General features: G+C 40.2%; 2 protein-coding genes across 3 annotated transcripts; one reads left to right on the top strand and one right to left on the bottom strand.

Annotated features, from left to right (window-relative positions):
* Positions 1–425: 425 nt before the first annotated feature.
* On the top strand, positions 426–6,489 carry akr1a1b (aldo-keto reductase family 1, member A1b (aldehyde reductase)). 2 transcript variants are annotated; one of them, XM_062396055.1, is made up of 9 exons: positions 426–580; positions 2,300–2,395; positions 2,897–3,016; positions 3,175–3,326; positions 3,701–3,896; positions 3,996–4,195; positions 5,491–5,563; positions 5,681–5,767; positions 6,184–6,489. In XM_062396055.1, the coding sequence occupies exons 2-9, from the start codon at positions 2,315–2,317 to the stop codon at positions 6,247–6,249; spliced, it is 975 nt and encodes a 324-aa protein (XP_062252039.1). In that variant the 5' UTR covers positions 426–580; positions 2,300–2,314; the 3' UTR covers positions 6,250–6,489. The 2 variants fall into 2 exon arrangements, with proteins under 2 accessions (XP_062252039.1, XP_062252038.1); XM_062396054.1 differs by lacking the exon at positions 426–580 and adding an exon at positions 590–661.
* Positions 6,490–8,143: 1,654 nt separating this feature from the next.
* On the bottom strand, positions 8,144–17,743 carry c9h19orf44 (chromosome 9 C19orf44 homolog). Its single transcript, XM_062396321.1, has 9 exons — positions 17,370–17,743; positions 14,727–14,863; positions 14,158–14,602; positions 12,153–12,486; positions 11,581–11,660; positions 10,411–10,846; positions 10,118–10,198; positions 8,878–9,044; positions 8,144–8,582 (listed from the first exon to the last, which is right to left on the bottom strand). The coding sequence occupies exons 1-9, from the start codon at positions 17,499–17,501 to the stop codon at positions 8,523–8,525; spliced, it is 1,872 nt and encodes a 623-aa protein (XP_062252305.1). The 5' UTR covers positions 17,502–17,743; the 3' UTR covers positions 8,144–8,522.
* Between the last annotated feature and the right edge of the window lie 26 nt (positions 17,744–17,769).

Here is a 17,769-nt window from a genome sequence, read left to right as displayed (position 1 = left end):
ATTGATGCAAGCTTTTCTATAATAGAAGATAAAAAAAGTCAGATCCATTTTAAAAAGGACAAAAATAAGGTTCAGCCTTTACTAATGTACATTTATTGACGTGGGACTTGACCAGTATACCAAATTAAACTGTCTGAGCTGAAGAAAAAACTCCCTCGAAGATTTTATAAGGAAAACTATAAAAATGATTATTATGTGTAAAGATGTAATAATAATAATAATCATCATCATAATAATCATAATCATAATAATAATACAAATAATAATAAAATAGATGTAGGGAGAGAGTGAGAGAGAATGGAAAAAAACGTAACTAAAATAAATAATGTATGCAGCATAACTAAGGGCTGATTAAGGACTCCCCAGATCCAGCCCATAGACTACAGGCTTTATGATGACTGGTGGTTTCCTATATACGGTTTCCTCCACCGGAAAAAGGAGGACTCACCATACCGGAACAGGAAGGGTCAAGTAAAATGAGGTGGTGTTTTTGAACCCTTGAAGAAAAGCACGACAGTCTCTGCACAGCTGCAGGACCACAGACAGAGGGCCCCTGTTTTTAAACGCACATCTTCAGAAAGTAAGTGACCGAGCAGCTCACATGCAGTCATTGAGACGTGAGCGGCTCATACAGCTGACTGTCCGTCTGCTGAGAGGGACAGTGAGTCTTCTAACACTTCAGTGGGAGCCGGGAACACGAGAGGCTTCAGGGAAGTGTGTTTATATGGGAAGAAGCTCAAGCTAGCTAGCTCTAGCTTTAGCAGCTAGTGGTCCAGTTCTGTATCTATTAACAATGACAGATGCTACTGCTATTGCTCTTATTAAACAGTGTATCGCCGGCCATGTCTTCGTGCTAAATGCTCCTTTGCGTGTACTCTTAATTGTATTTAAATGGCACTCAAATCTGCCCGTGAGCTGCTTTATTTCACGTCTCGAGCTTGTTGTCGCAGAGGTGCGGTTGTCGCGCGTGACTTGTTTTCAGGAAGTCAGCTGACAGATCTGGGATTTTAGATCCAGACATTTTTATTCCCAGATATTTCAGAAACCACCGAGGCTTCAGAAGATTCTGCCTTTAACTGACGTCACGTTGTGGACACACGTTAGTTTGCTTTTATTAATGCATACTTGCCTTTGCTAAAATGAATAGTTCCTGTCCTGAAATAAAATGTAGAGAGCTTTATATAAAGCAAATGAATTCAACAGAGCCTGAAACAAGAGAGTAAAGTCTGCTATAACAGCATGCAATAAAATAAGAACTATACAAATAGCAATGGTGTTTTTGAAGTACATTGTCTGTCCCACTCCCAAATATGGCCACAGTTTGTAATACAGTTAATTGAACCACTGTTAAATATTTATCAGTATCACAGTGACTGCAGCTGACTTTTGTCTCCTGTATTTTCTTCACTGATTCCGCCCCTGTCTGAGTCAAATAATCATTAAATCAAACTTAATCTGTGCGGCCCATATTCACAAACCCCTTTTTGTGTCATAGGGCTTTACAAGGTGCGTCCTTCTCTGCCCTTAACCCTGGTCGTGAGTTAAGAAAAGTCACCCAAAAATAATTTGACGAATTTAAGGGACTGTTGGGCTTTGGTGATGTTATCACATTTACTGCCATTCTGGTTGTCTCCGCCAAGTATGTTATTAAAACCGTCAAGGCGGCTATGTTTCCATCTAAGGTTGTTTGTTGGTCTGTCTATTAGCAGGATTACACAAAAACTAATGGACATATATCCATGAAACTTGATAAAGGGATGCAGTATGGGTCAGGGAAGAACCCATTTAATTTTGGTGCAGATAATCAGGATGATTCCAGAATGTGTTTTCTTTAACATTGTTGAATATTTAATTTGTGAGAAAGGTGTTTTTCAAAAGTCTCATAGATTCTTTTTAGGGAATGATTATTTGATCGTTATGTAAAAATAAATTTGGCATGTTTACAGGACTGATATTTATGCATTTGAGCAACTAAGTGCAGCTTGATAATAGGGGACTGTTAGGCTTTGGTGGAGGTATGCAAGTACCTTTCTAGTCTTGATGTGTGACCTTTTATTTTATTTTTTAAAGTTTATGCTAGTTAATCACTCTGTGCTTAGTTCGTCAGTGAATCTTGTATTGCCCTCCTCTATTGTGTGGAGCTGTAGAAAATACATTTATCATGCTGTTGCATAGATCATATGGCCCAGAAGAGCCCTGCAGTTTTGCATAATACTCTTGCTACTGCAGTTTTAAACATCTTAGTGAGCTGAGCAGCTCCTTGCACATCTGAATCATGCTCTCCTTGTCCTTTTTAAAGGCGCTACTGAAAGGCATGAATGACTTTGCAGTTCTCAACACGGGGCGGAAGATGCCCCTGCTCGGACTGGGAACGTGGAAGAGTGAGCCAGGAAAGGTAGATCATTGTTATGGTTTCACAACCCTTGATTTAACTGAAATAAAGCTAAAAAAATGTCAGTAGATGGTAGCAACAAAAAGAGAGCTTAAATGTTTGGCCCTAATGTGCCAGAAGGAGACACACAGCTCTAAATGAATGTCAGTGTTGCTCTGTGTCTGCTGCATATGCCAGTAGGCAATGGTTTAGTTAAAGGTTTAATATATACATTTTGTATCTCAATAATATTTTAACATTGCACTTCACCCACAAAGTATTATTTAATGCTGCTATAACTACATAGATCCTCATTTATCAACCAAATCTGTCAAAACCAGTCAGATGGTATCTTAATGTTTACACTATTTTAAGGACAACTGCTGAGAGAGTGTGTACTCACTAAAAATATTGACAAGTTCAACAATTTACCAGTTGATGCCCATGTCTGTAAATAATTTGTCCTTGTATCTTTTCTAATCTGTATTTCACTGTACCGGTTGCCACATTATATCCCAATTGCAGGTAAAACAAGCAGTTGTTTGGGCCTTGGATGCTGGGTACCGCCACATTGACTGTGCAGCCATTTATGGCAACGAGGCTGAGATTGGAGAAGCCCTGCAGGAGACACTGGGCCCTAACAAGGTGACACACCTACACCAAACTGCCTGAGAAGCTCATGCTAATATCCTGATCTCTTTCAGATATCTCTATCAATAGTCTGTTTTTTCTCATTTCACAATTCCTCTATTATAATTTCAACACTTTTTCTGACTTCACCCAACATGTTTTGTGTGCACAAGTCCCTGAGGCGAGAAGATGTGTTCATCACATCCAAGCTGTGGAACACCAAACATCACCCGGAAGACGTGGAGCCGTCCCTGCTGAAGACCCTGAAGGACCTGAAGCTTGAGTACCTGGACCTCTACCTCATCCACTGGCCCCATGCCTTCCAGTGAGCTCAAGCTGCCCTGAGGTCTAATAATGAGAGAATGAACTTGTTATCCTGAGAAAACCACTTTTGTATTCTTTTGATAACGAGGTAATTCAAATATAATCAGGTGAAAACATCTTTGGTATCCTGAGATAACAAGGTAATCAAGTTGTTATTTCAAGATGACAAGATGGTTAACCTGTTATGACTGTGGGTATTTGGGGAAAATTAGATAAATTACAGTTATTGCTATTTACATTTAATGTGAAACTTGTAGAGCTAAATTTTGTGAGGGAACAAGGAAAGGAAAATGTAAAGTTTGCCTGCTTCCTTCCTCAGTCTGTCTTTGGTTGCTTTTAATCTCTTAAATGTCTCACCCCCTTTTTATCCACCAGACGAGGAGATGCTACTTTCCCCAGGAAAGAGGATGGCACCATGCTGTATGACGACACAGACTACAAGCTGACCTGGGCTGCCATGGAGAAGCTGGTGGAGAAGGGTCTCGTCAGATCCATCGGCCTGTCCAACTTCAACAGTCGGCAGATAGATGAGATCCTCTCTGTTGCCAGCATCAAACCTACTGTCCTACAGGTACATGATGTTTCAATGAACTGCACAAAAGAGTTGAGGTAAGAAACTGGTAGTAAAAGTCTTGAGTCACACTGGTGTTTCTTTATTTTGCTTGGACAGGTTGAGGGCCACCCCTACCTGGCCCAGGTAGAGCTGCTGGCCCACTGTCGGGACCGAGGCTTGGTGATGACAGCCTACAGCCCTCTGGGCTCCCCTGACCGGGCGTGGAAACATCCAGATGAACCTGTGGTGCTTCAGGAACCTGTGTTCGCCACCCTCGCAGAGAAATATAAAAAGACCCCAGCTCAGATCATTCTGAGGTGATGTCACTATTATGTGAAGGTGTTTTTGCTAAATGATACACTATATCTTCAGATAAAAAAATCTCCCTTTGAGTTTTTAAACTTAAGCTCTTTTCTTAAATCAAATTGTCTGAGGTTTTCACATTTTCAAACTTTGATTTAAAAATGTTAGTTTCTTTATTGACAATTTTTTATTGATTCCACGTCCCAATAATGATCGATATATTCCTGATACTTATTCTCTGATGCAGTGAAAGTTAAACACTGTCCCACCTTTGATCGCAAACATCCGCTTGTGCTTCCTCATAAATCAGCCAGACTGATACATCTAGATTATTATTTATCTTACTAAAAAGTTATTGGTGTTTATTTAGTTGTAGCACTGAAAGAACAAATTAGTTTTGAGGTAGAAGGGCCGCTGGGGCTCAGGGGTCGTCTTTTCTGTAAAGTGCTTTGAGACTAGAAAACTGCTATATAAATACAGACATTTAAAACATTGTCCCTGTTACAGTAAAACTCTGTATTTGTCTTGATCATGATAATTTATTGAAAATATCCGTATACATATTCTAGCTGACATATGCCAATACATGTTTAAGCCCAAGATATTGAATTTACTTCAAAATACGCCTCAAACGGTAAGAATATAGTGGGAAAGTCGCTTTGAATGAATTGGTTAATTATGTAAAACAATCTCTCTTCTTCAGCATTTTTTTGGTGTTTTAGCTTGACTATAAGAAACAATAAGGTCTGCACCATTAACATTTACTAAATTATGCTGCAGTGTCTTAAGTTGTCTGCTACATTGGACCTGGCAGCTCAACTCACAGCAGCTAAAGAAACAAAACCCTCCAAATATTCAAGACACAAGCAAATTAATTAAATACAAAAACCTTACTAGTTTGATAACACATACACAACACATGCAGTAAAAAATACTGCATGTGAGCAAATGTAGAAAGTAGGTGCAAACTGAACTCTATTTACAATCAGTGCCTCTGTCACATTGAAAACAATGACCGGTTTATTTTCCCACTGAAAAATATCCAACTCTCATAATTCTCGATCAGATGTATTCTGTTCCTTTCTAGATTTTTCATAATTATGTAAAAAAAAAACTCATGTTTGGCCAAATAATGGAGATTTTTGAAAACTTAATGCATTGGTATCAGTAAGTCAGGCTCAATTAAAACAATCAAGAAGAACTGTTAACAGCATTATCATTGTATGGTTCATTTGTGGTAACAGGGCTTAAATATGCAGCGGTTAAAGGAAGGAAACTCTCCAGTGACTGTAGTGTGTTGCATCCGCAGGTGGCAGACACAGCGAGGAGTGGTAACAATCCCCAAGAGTGTGACGGAGTCGCGCATCAAAGAGAACATTCAGGTGCCACAGGAGTATTAGCCACAGTAATTTACTTCAATATCAAGATACCTGTGTTTTGGATGTTCTCCTTAATGATCTTCTTAATTCAAACAATGCTGATGAAATTGTCTGTTGCAGCTGTTTGACTTTACCCTGGAGCCAGAGGAAATGAAAAGTATTACAGCGTTGAACAAAGGCTGGCGCTACATTGTGCCAATGATTGAAGTAAGTGGGGTTTCACTGACCAACTTAATGTTCTATTCCAGTTTGTAAGATATACTATAATTAAGATATACTATAATGAAGCCTGTTATAATCACTTGATAGTGACCAACTTGTTAGGTCAGAAGAAGATTTTAAGCTAAATTAACTTTTCTATGTTGATATAAGTTATCATCAGGTTCCTTCTATCCTGGAAATAGTAAAAATGGGGTAAATGAATAGGATATTGGCACAAAATATTACAGATGTTTAAATTTTAGTTTAAACATCTCCATATTGCATTTAATCAAGCATATTGGTGGAAGCAGAGGCACCTGAAGTGAATGTGTGATTTAAAAAAATAAAGTTTGAAGAGGTGGACATAAACCCATCAGTGAAGACTAGAGGGCAAAGTTTCAGCTCTGGTTTGGATGTTGCAGGTCGAGGGAAAACGAGTTCAACGGGATGCAGGACATCCTCACTACCCTTTCAACGACCCCTACTGATGACTCGCACTTCAATCTAAACTCGTGCCTTCAACTACCCCCATCAGCTCCACGCCTCAAAACACCACCCTCGCACATCACTAGTAACATGTTCTGGATCCTGGCTTCAGAATTTGTCTTTCGTTCATGTGAATTGTTGCACGTTATCATTTCAGGTTAATGTTGATGATGGAGACTGGAAAATCTTGACTGTACACATTATGTATGTGTTATTTTTTAAATAAACATTTTGTTACCTCACTTGGAAGTGTCTGTCTTTGACCAGGTTTATTCTTCAAATCAACAATGTGATGTTGTAGACTTTTCGCTCAGACTATAAATGTTTACAAGATTTGGAGTGTTTCTATTGAGTCCATTCACATAAACAATGCAGCAGATTTTAATATTAAAACATTAGACAAGCAAAACGTAATCTTATTCTATTCTTCAAAGGTAGATCAATAAGTTATGAATAGATATGTCCTCATGCACTCCTGACGACGTCTGGGCATCCTCCTAAAGAGTTGGAAGATGGTGTTCTGGGGGGTTTCATCTGTGAAGAGAACAGAGCGCCAATGGCAGACCTGCCAGTTCTGTTCACTGGTGAATGCCAATCGAGCTGCACGGTGCTGGGCGCTTTCTGACAGTTTGGTCAGAAACATGCACACCAGTAGCCCTCTGGATGTCATTTTGTAGGCTTTGGCAGTGCGCCTCCTGTTTCTCCTCACACAAAGGAGCTGCTGCTGGGTTGATGCCCTTCTACGCCCCTGTCCAGCTCTCCTTGTGTAACAGCCAGTCTCCTGCTATCTCCTCCATGCTCTGTGCTGAGACTGTGCTGAGAGACACAGCAAACCTTCTTGCTTCCACACATATGGATGTGTCATCCTGGAGGAGCTGGACCATCTGTGCATCCTATTTCCAACTTAACTGCAGTTATTTTCCCCTTTTCCTCTGCTCGTCCCAGATATTTCTTTAAACTTTTTAACTTTAAATTGTGATGCAGATGTTTTTTTGTATTCTGTTGCGACAGCAATGCATTTCCATAATTTCAATTCTCTAAACATGGTAACATGTCCCCCAACTTGCTTTTAATATATTTAACATTTCTTGCTAAATAAGAAGCTCCATGGCTAAGTATTTCGACCTTAACACTCTCCTTAACAAGGGGGAGGGTCAGCAGTTCGATCCCCAGCCTTCCCCATCTGCATGCTGATGTGTCCTAGGGCAAGATGCTGATCCCCGAGTTGCCCCTCATAGAACGACAAAGTGCTGCTAATAGATGCACTGTATGAATGTGTGTGTGAATGGGTGAATGTAAAACTACTGTAAAGAGCTTTGAGTGGACAATCAAGACTTGAAAAGCACTATATAAATACAAATCCATTTAACACTTAAACAAATACCAGTCTTTAAAACAGATGCTAACTGCCAGGGTTTGTGATGTCACAAAGCTAAGGAACCAATCCTATCAGCTTCCTGGTGGGGCTCAGTAGCTGGAAGAGGCTTAATGTTTTATTTATTTGTCAGATTAACCTTCAGTCTCAGGTTTGGATTTTAACGTTATTGCGATTATAAGTCTGAAACACCTGATGAAGCAAAGGTACAATTAAAGACTATCATTAATATTTTCATTACGACAACGAGACTTCGTGTTCAAATGTGATGTTCCTTGTCTTTCTCTCTCCCCCTCTTTCCAAAGCATTCGCTCATTGTGGGAACTGTTGCATTTCGCTGTACATTTTAAGGTTTTGACCTTAATATGTTATGAGTTGGCCATTTCAAAGCCATGGTGGGAAGTTTTTAATGACCAAACATTTTCAATATGTAATCTTGTGGAAAACAGAAGATTTAGAAGGAGTAATAAGCTACTAGACTTGGACTTTATCCAATGCAAAACTACAAAATCACAGTCATGAAGGTTTAAGACTGTTTATCATTGTTTCTTGAAAATATACAAAGTACAGCGTGGACACTTTATATTATTTCAGCAGTGGAAGGAGGGGCAGTCAAGTCCTTTAAATCACTCATTAAGACAATTAAAAAAAGCCTGATCCATTCACAAATACTGGTATCACATGATTCTAACTGAATGGATGACATGTTTTTCTCACTGAAGACACTTAAGGCATTTGTTGTTCATGGCATTTGACGAAGTGACAACAAATAATTCATAGAAAATTAAAAATATCAACTATGTAAAACTTTATATATGGAAACTGTCTCTTGCTCTGCACCAGCAGATTCACTAATCCAGTTTGACGGAGTCATCACTCACAAACAGTCATCATCTCCTGCTACACCTCCTCTACGACTTTCTCCATTGGGGGTTTGGAACATCTGTGCTTGCGAATGTACTGTGGAAAGAATACAAAACTGCTGTAAAAGGTTTGTGAGTTAACTACAGCTCCAATGAAGCATGGAATTTGAAAATAACAGCAATTATATGGGTGACAGGTTTCTGCTGCATCACTGGTGAAAGCAGTCAAATTCCTCTCTTGCACAAAGATACATGTGAAGGGAAAATCGAATTTTAATGCTCCACAATTTTCCATTTTTGTCATTTACTTGAGTCATTCACAACTTCACTCTAGAAAGTAATTGTGTGTGTGTGTGTGTGTGTGTGTGTGTGTATAAGCAATGTGCTTTTACCTGCATGGTGCCCTCCAGTGTGGTGTATCTGTAGTTGGGTGGTTCCAGACTTTGCACCAGGCTGGAGTGAAGGTGTCGGCTGCTCTCGATGAACCGTCTTGTCAAGGCGAGCTGCTGCTTCAGCATTTCATTGACTACAAACGCAGTTGGGTTGAAGTTGCTGACAGCTGGGGAGGACGACATGGGGCACACTTTAAAAGAATACTACTAAGACTAAAGCACTTATATAGGCCAGCTTGGTGAAGAAAAAGTCTGAAAGAAAAGTCCTAACTTTAGGTTATGTGTAATTTTACAGGGAGAATATACGCATTCATGTGTTGTCTGCTTTAATAGTAGGAGTACAACACAGTATAACACAGTAAGTTAAAATTCAGGTTTATCAATCTGTCCATTTAGGAAGCACAAGTGATTGTGAATCAGTTTCACCTGCTTTGGTTTTAAAGGAAAGTGACAGTATGACACTTAATGATTGACTTCATCACTACACTTAACATGATTTGTCCACATGTTAGTGGCAGAATGCAGTACAATTAAACATTTGGACATTTTAAGAAGACATTTTCTGCCTATTTACAGCTTGAGCTACATCCAAGTAGCAGCTGGCTAACTTTGCACATCTCTAAGCCTCACCAAATGATATCTCTTGGCTGGGAGTTTAAACCTGTTCCCACTCTTTTTCCTAAGCCAAATGCTTTGTGACCAATTTAATATTGAGCATTAACTTAGCAAACTTAGCAAAAAGGAAAGAGGTGTATTCACCAAAATATCTAACTCCTCCTTCAGTTGCAGTATGGCATGAACATATTAAGCTACCCTAGTACTCCCAAATAGTTTTAACTTTTTCTGTTCCTCCAATAGATATCTGGAATGTATCCAGAAATCTACTTGATATCCGGTAGACAAACTTTTTTACTTTAAGTTCTTGCAGGTATTGTGTGAAATGGCTCCAAGCATTTCAGCAACAGATGGTGCTGCAGCAACATGGACAGAGTAAATTGGCACCTCAGAGGAAATTTTGCATTATATTCTTATTGAACAAAACCAAGATATTCTCCTCAGTGGACATCATTGCTACTATTAAAAAAACTGGCACTGTTGTGTGTCTCTTCCATGTGCATATTTGTCAGTGCATCAACGTTCTAGTGCAGTTTTAAAACCACTGCCAATATTCTATTATCAATATAAAGGATTGTTATGTCTGTTCATGTTGTCTCTTATTCTCTATTTCACTGTCTCTTACCTTCCAGTGTTTCTGCACTGAGCGTATAAGCAGCCACTGGGGTGGGCTTTATGTAGGTTGTGGGGTCAAATGCAGCTACGCCTGCAGAGAAGGAGGGAGTTAGAGATCGGAAACAGACATTGTTGTTTAGTCATAAACTTCAGATCACACTCAGTAAATATCATACATGTAGTTCTTTTACTGTCAATGTCATTATCAAATGAATCCTGATAACTTACAGTAGCGTGACCATGGTGAAGAAAGGGGCCTTTACAACATCATAAATACAATATGAAATATGCTGTAGGACTGACCAGTTGACCATGTGTGCGACATGGTATCAGGCTGCGTCTGTACTGCGGCCTCTTTAAAAACCTTTCTTTCTGAAGCCCGTCTCCCTGATCGGTGGCTTGAGGTCTTGCGACCGTGTGACACTGAGGATCTTGAGTCTCCGCTTCGGCTGAATGACTTCGATGTTTGACTGTGACCTGGGGTCTGTGAAATTGTGTCCGAGAAAGTGCTTGAGTAATCGTCTTCTGTTCTCTCGTGGAACACGTCTGAATTCGAAGCTTCCTCTCTGACCTCCAACGCCTCCTCCACGTCATCTCTGTCTCCCTGCAGGTGCTCTGAAACCTGGCTGGCACTGTGTTTTGGCTGTGACCTGCTCTCACTCTTAAAGTCACTTTGATAGTCAAATATGTCCCCCTCCTCCTTCTCTTGTGGTTCCTCTTCCCTCTCCTTGTGTTCTCTCTGTTCATGCAGTAAAAAGGATTCAAAAGACATCAACCATCAGGAAATCAGAAAAGATTCCCATTACTAGGGCCATAAAATGCATATACTTGTTAAGGTTTATGCTTATTCAAGCCATTATTCTTATCAACCATAATGATGGCTTGAAAAACAATTTAGAAAAAAAGAATTCCACAGAGCACTCATACAGTTTATGATCAAACAGTTAATTAAAAGCTAAACATTTAAAGCAGCATAATAAAAAATGTTATCACTAAGATCAGTGGATCAAGTTGTTAACATATTAACAATTTACCATGTGGAATATCTGAGCCTTTGACTAGCTCCTGGCTTTGTGTAATGTCTGATGGTGAGTTTATCAGAGCTAAACATATAACAACAGCAGCTGCAAACAGAGTAGCTGATGGGAACTTACTTATTTGGAAGAAAAATACTCAGTGGTTTTGTCACTCAACATTTTCACATTACACAGTCATTGGATCTATTATTTTACAAGTAAAAATAATAATTATTGCAGCTGATGTTGTTTATTTTAAGTTTGTAAGTAGAAATTATTGTCAAAATTCCAAAATGATATTATTTTAAACAAAAGCCAGTTTTTTTCTATAAAACCCATATTTCCATTAATCCATGTTTACTGCCAGGACCCCTTCACTATTGTACGGGTATGGGATTTTTTACTACTGTTTGTTTTATTATACTGATCTATTTATAATTTTTCTGTCACTGCCCACCTCCTGTTTTGGTGTTTCCTCTGTAAATCCAAACGAAGCCGGGACAAGGTCATCTAACGTCATCACATTTATCTTGAAGTCTGTAATAGCACAAGATCCAAATTTTATGAAACAACAGCGTATATTCACACAACTGCCATGTGTGCTAATAGTAGTACAACAATACACAAGATATCAAAAATTATTAAAAAAGACTATTTGGGTATTTCTAGGTGGCTGTGTCTAAGGTGATTATCATTTTTAAACACATTTATGTTTTAAAGGGTATATGCTGAAGGGTAAAGTAATTAAAACTCTGTTTTAAACTCTACAATGGAAAGATGTTTGTACCTTGTTGTCCATCTAGGATGCATGAGATAAAGAGTTCAGAAAGAAAATGATTAATGAAAAAAAGCAGTGTGTTGCTTCTTTGGTATGAAAAATGATAGGCTGGATACTTTCACACTAGTAAGCCATCTCAACAATAATATTATGACATATCGCTGAGGAACTCTGTTGACTTAAGATTCCATTGACTCTTGACGTTTTATCTCTTACTGATGTATCCGATTGGTTGTGTACACTTCTCTCACCTTCAGATGAAACTGAGCTCATCTCGCTGTGGGAAGAGCCAAGCGTCACTGGGAAGAGTTCATCCAGAGAGTGCACCTCACTGTGGCCTGACATGGAGGAGAGGGAGCGCTGTGGACTGGCCATCCTGCGAGCAGAGTTCCATCTCCTTGGGGGAGAGGGGACGGGAGAGAGCACAGAGGGGCTGAAGTGGGCCTGGACCTGCCCAGTGAAGCGAAAGGGAGACGAACGGGGGGAGGGAGAGTTGGGGGAGCGAGGTGGTGCTGCGTTGGAAGGTGGCAAAGGATGAACAGCACCTTGAGGAGTTGTGGAGTGGACCTTCTGAGTACTTTTGCTCTGTAAGAGAGGAAAGCAGAGCATTGGGATATCTTTTGTTTTGCAATGTAAACAACCACTGTCTTAAAATACAGATTTTGAAGACTGAGACTGAACTGATTTGATATATGCAACCACCAAATGCAAATTTCTGTGTCTGCTCATCCTCCTTCAGTGTAAAACTGGAATAGTCCTCCAGGTTGATGCATGATGCCATCGATGAAAGCATCAATCATGTACAGATCAGATTGAATCAGTTCAACTGCTCTTTCGACTTGTAGATGTTTCTGTGATGTCTGTCAAGCATGAATCTACATGAATCTATTTTGAATAAAGTTAACTTTAGGCTCTTGATCCTTATAGGCTCTGTTCACACATGGATCTTACTCCCACTCTCTCTATGCCAGGGGTGTCCAAACTTTTTATATTCTGAGGGGCACACACAGAAAAAATAGGAAGGTCTGCGCCACTCACTGAGGGACAGCTGGCAGGTTCAGGGGTGAGTTGGGCGCCACCTAGTGTCTAAACTGAGAAGTGCCATACAGTAATGGTCCATTATATTTCATTTAGCTTACGCTTTTATCCAACGCGACTTACAATAAGTGCATTCAACCCTGAGGGTACAAACCCAGAACAACATCAATCAAGAAATTTAAATTTCAGAATTTCTTCAAAAAATAAAGCCAAACTACAAAGTGCTATAGGTAAGTGCCACTTAAGTGCTTCTAAATTGTTTTTAATGCGAGCCAATTCAAAATTGATGGCAGGCCGCAGTTGGCCCGCGGGCCATAGTTTGGGCACCCCTGCTCTATGCAAATACATATCATTCAAAACCTAAGACATTTTATGTGTAGCCAGTCTGGATATTAGAGATGGATGTGTATCATCAACGTATTTGGGTATGTTTGGGTATGTGTGTGTGTGTGTGTGTGTGTGTGTGTGTGTGTGTGTGTGTGTGTGTGTGTGTGTGTGTGTGTGTGGTGAGAGCAATGAGGAGGAAGGAGGGAAGTAAGTAGGAAAAGGGGATGCTGAGTGAATCAATAACAGTTAAGTCAAATAGTTATGCATTAAGAAGACTTTCAATATGTGGCAGGTCCATGTAGTGTTGAGGTGACCACAAATAAATCTGTCTATCTGAAATATTGGTAGGTGTAAAAATACTTTTGATTCATTATGAAACAGTGGCAGGTCAGACACGTCAGCTGAGTAGGTCATCCTTAATTGTGGCCCAGGAAACATTTGTGTTCACACAGTGAAAAGTATGTGGAAACATGTGTTCCAGATAAACTCTGAATGTAGTTACAGTGATCATAAGCTCACATGTGATCAGTTCACCCAAGATGGATGCTAATACCAGATTTGAACAGGGCCTTAGTCTTTTATAAAGATTAAAGGTAATTAAATTCAGACTGCTCTGTGCATTCAAGGCTGCAGTGCTAATAGTGCCTGATAGCAATAATGCAGAATGAATTTTCAAATGCGAATATGTGCTGACTCCGTAATTGCAATTTGCATCATCTGGAGCATGATGGGGAGTATGCTGCCAAACTCTAAATATATTCATATTTTTCATCATGTTTCTCATACACTGACACTTGCATCTTATGTGTTAAATGTAAAATTTTGGCATTAATCTCACATCCTGATAACAGTATATAACATGGCTCTCTCAGACATCAAAGTTAAAGGTACCTCGTCTGCTGTTCTCACAGAGGACGGTATCCCCAGTTTTAACAAGCTGTTGTCTGTTGAATCCAAAGAGTCTCCGAGCAGTTTCCTCATGTCCTCTTCATCACTTTCCAGATTCACACTTCTTACAACTCTCATGGACTTAATCTCCAAGCGTGCCAAAGAGAGCTCTGCATCAGCAGCTCTGGACCTGGACCTGACGCCCACATCTGGCACATTTGGAAACCCAGAAGCAGCAGCAGTTTTGGCTGCTGCTTTGTTCTTGAGGAAACGTTTCCCATTTAGACTCTGGTCACTGCTGGACTGGACCGAGACCGGCACACTGGTGGTTTCTGGTGGAGGAGAGATCGGCTGTCTGGCTGCTTCCTGGACCTGCTTACGGCTGCGGAGGCTGCTCTCAATTTGAGCCAGTCTACTCAGAGCAGCAGTCTCGGAGGATGACACACATCTGACCAGATGGGGAGCGATGATGAATCAAGACAAGTATAACATTTGAACAGTGATTATTTGAACTGAAACATCCATTCAGTTCAGGTTCTCAATATGACTTTTTTTAATCTACAGAACCGTACCTTGGCTCAGGGATCTGCTGTGTTTGGCTCTTGCTGGTAGCTGAATGGTTGCTGATGGTTGCAGACAGTGGCGCCTTCTTCAAAAACCTGCTCCCTCCTTGTCCTCCTCCTCCCATAGAGCTCTGAGGTCTGAGGCCCTGGGAGAAGAGAATGAGACGAGGTCAGGCAGCATCACAAAAAGTGGAAGCTTGTTGTCAAACTTGCCTTACAAATGATCCACTTTAAGAGACTCCTCTGATGTTTTCTAAATGCTCACTTTATAAAAAACCTGCTGAATTCATATTTATGTACCTGGATTACAGTTTTTTTCGATTGCATAAACACTAAAATCCCAAGTATAAACACAATTATCACACCTGACACTCAAGGAGCAAAACATGGGCCCAGATCTGCACCACTATAAGCACAATGTCAGCTTCACACTTTTTGCAAAACAATACACACAGTGATCTGCAAAACACTAAACACACTTGTATACATTGAACACAGAAGGATATCATGATGTCACTTCCTTGCAATTCCAAAGCACTGCCTGTCAAATGACCACCCCTATGAGCCAATTGGTTAACACACCATGTTTAACCAATTTGCATTTAAACACAGCATTGCTTAATTGTAGACACACCAATCAGGTTTAAGCACTATAGCAATGCAGCAGCCTAGTTCACCTGTTTTCAACCAAAATGGAGCTTGTGCTAAAAAAAGAAGAAGAGTGAGGGTAAGAGGGGGAATCCTCGGAGGTGGAGAAGGCTGCGGCTGCGGCATTAGCAATGATGTTGTGTGTGATGTTGCATACTTCACACATAACTTTCATAATGTAAATGTACTGTATTCCAGATCTATGCTGAACAACACAATCTTGTCTTTCACTATATTTCTGAGAGTTTTACAGATGGATGCTGAGGTAATCGCATGAATTCATATAAATAGATGAGGCAGGGTTCATAGGACAAAAGCAAAAAGGAGAGGCAGAATTATCATTGGCCAGGGGGCTACAATCCATGTCCCAGAGCAACGTGGGGGTAACAACAGCTTTTGTGCTGCCACTACACAGAATGGGGTCCTCCTCTGTCACGCCAATGTGATCCCTTACAACACACCTCATATTCTCAAATGTTTGGACCGATTACACAACATGGTCACAGCAGTAAACCACATGCAACAGATGCAATACATTGTCATCTGGGATAATGAGTCATTCCACCGCTCTGTTCTGGTCCAGAACTGGTTTCAACACCATCCACAGTTTACAGAACCATACCTTCCACCATACTCTCCGTTTCTAAACCCAATCAAAGAGTTTTTCTCGGCATGGTGATGGAGGGTTTACGATCTCCGGCCCAAGGCTCAGGTACCCCTCATTGAAACTGTACTGGATACAGAATGTTCTGCTTGTCTGATATTGTCGAGCTTACAGTGTTATGCACACTCCTGTAGTAGCATGAAAACTGGGACATGTTTTGTTGTGATTCTCCATGTTGACATGTTCGAAAGATGATTTGGGCATATGGAGAGAAATAAATTATATTTTCATGATTCTGCAGCATTGGTCTTGTGTAGTGTTTGGTGAATTTATTGTATATTTGCACTTTCCTTACAGTACACTAATCACTGTGAACTGGAATTGCTAAAAGTGTTTAAGGTTAGCAACAGCAGTGTGTAACTGGCTAAAGCAGAATTAAGAAATATGAAGCGTGTGTGTTTCATATGGCAAAAAAATATTGTTTTGATAAATAAGTGTATAGTTTTTACAAGAGTGTTTAGTTTTGCAAAGGATCTGAGGTGTTCTGCTGATTGGGTGTGTGGTTGTGCTGATTGTGTTTAGTGTTTGAAACACGGGCCCTGTTTTGAAGATCGTGCTTAAGCAATCTAAAAAAAACTGTAACGGCTAACGGCGGGAAGGACTTCTGTCTGCAGGAGTTTGTTTGTGTATGTGTGTGTGCCCTCGTCTCTGTTACTCTTCACAAAAACTGATAATCACATGTATTTAGTTATTAATCGATGATGTCGGATCAAGACTCTGGATCATTCCGCTAATTTTAACACTGAAGTCATGACTTTGTGCGTCATGTTACGTTACATGTGGGTCATAAAATCTAGAGCCATTAAAAAAAAAAAAAAAACTATTGTGGTCCAGGTCATCAAGTGCAGACCACACAGTGGAAATTTAATGTTTAATTAAGGTTGTAAAACAAGGCTTACTTCTGGTTGCAAGTAGGTGGCGCTTTCACTACACAGAGATGGATCTGTTCAGGCCGGGGCAGTGATGAAGCTTGAGCAATTTAGGGCAAAGTGGACGTTCTATGATGTTTAAGTTCAGCTTAAACTACTGAATAAATATTTATAAAAGATAAACTTGTACTAGGCAGCTGTAATATTCAAATTATGCTCAGATAATAATCCACTTCTAAATGAACAATTATATAATATATTATCTTATTTAAATAAAAGGAGCCTATTGCACCTTGACATGGATCATTGAATCTGGCACGTATACATTTGATACCCATGTACACTTAATTTACTATAGTTATTGTGAATACAATGAAACAGAGGAAGCACCTTGACATTAACTCATAAGAACTTTACTCCGTGCTTCTTCCAGCACTGTGACAAACATGAGAGCGCATGTGGGAGACTCACGGTGTGTGGGGGTGTTGTGGGTGCAGTTCGCTGTGTGGCCTCAGCAACAGCGTCTCCTCTGCTGCTCCTCTTGGCGGACAGCAGCTCCTCAGCCCGGTCAAGTGCGGAGCTCCCCCCGCCTCGTTTCCACATCTTCACACTGCGTTGTTCCACCAGCAGCCGCGCGTGTTTACAACTGTTTCATCCTTCGTTACAGGCAAAGTTACTAACTAGCTAGCGGCCAATAGCATGCTATCTTGCTACTGGCTAGCAACACACACGGTGCATATTTATAAAAGGTTCGTCATAGATTGAGTTGTAGACCTTCATGATTATTTGAGTTACTGTGTGATGTAAACAGATTAGCGAACATTATATGGACTCCCTTGTTTCCATGGAGGCGCTTCCTGTTTGTTCTTCT

Source organism: Platichthys flesus, chromosome 9 (assembly GCF_949316205.1).
Source record: "Platichthys flesus chromosome 9, fPlaFle2.1, whole genome shotgun sequence".
Classification (NCBI taxonomy): domain Eukaryota; kingdom Metazoa; phylum Chordata; class Actinopteri; order Pleuronectiformes; family Pleuronectidae; genus Platichthys; species Platichthys flesus.
This window is presented reverse-complemented; position numbering and strand designations above follow the sequence as displayed.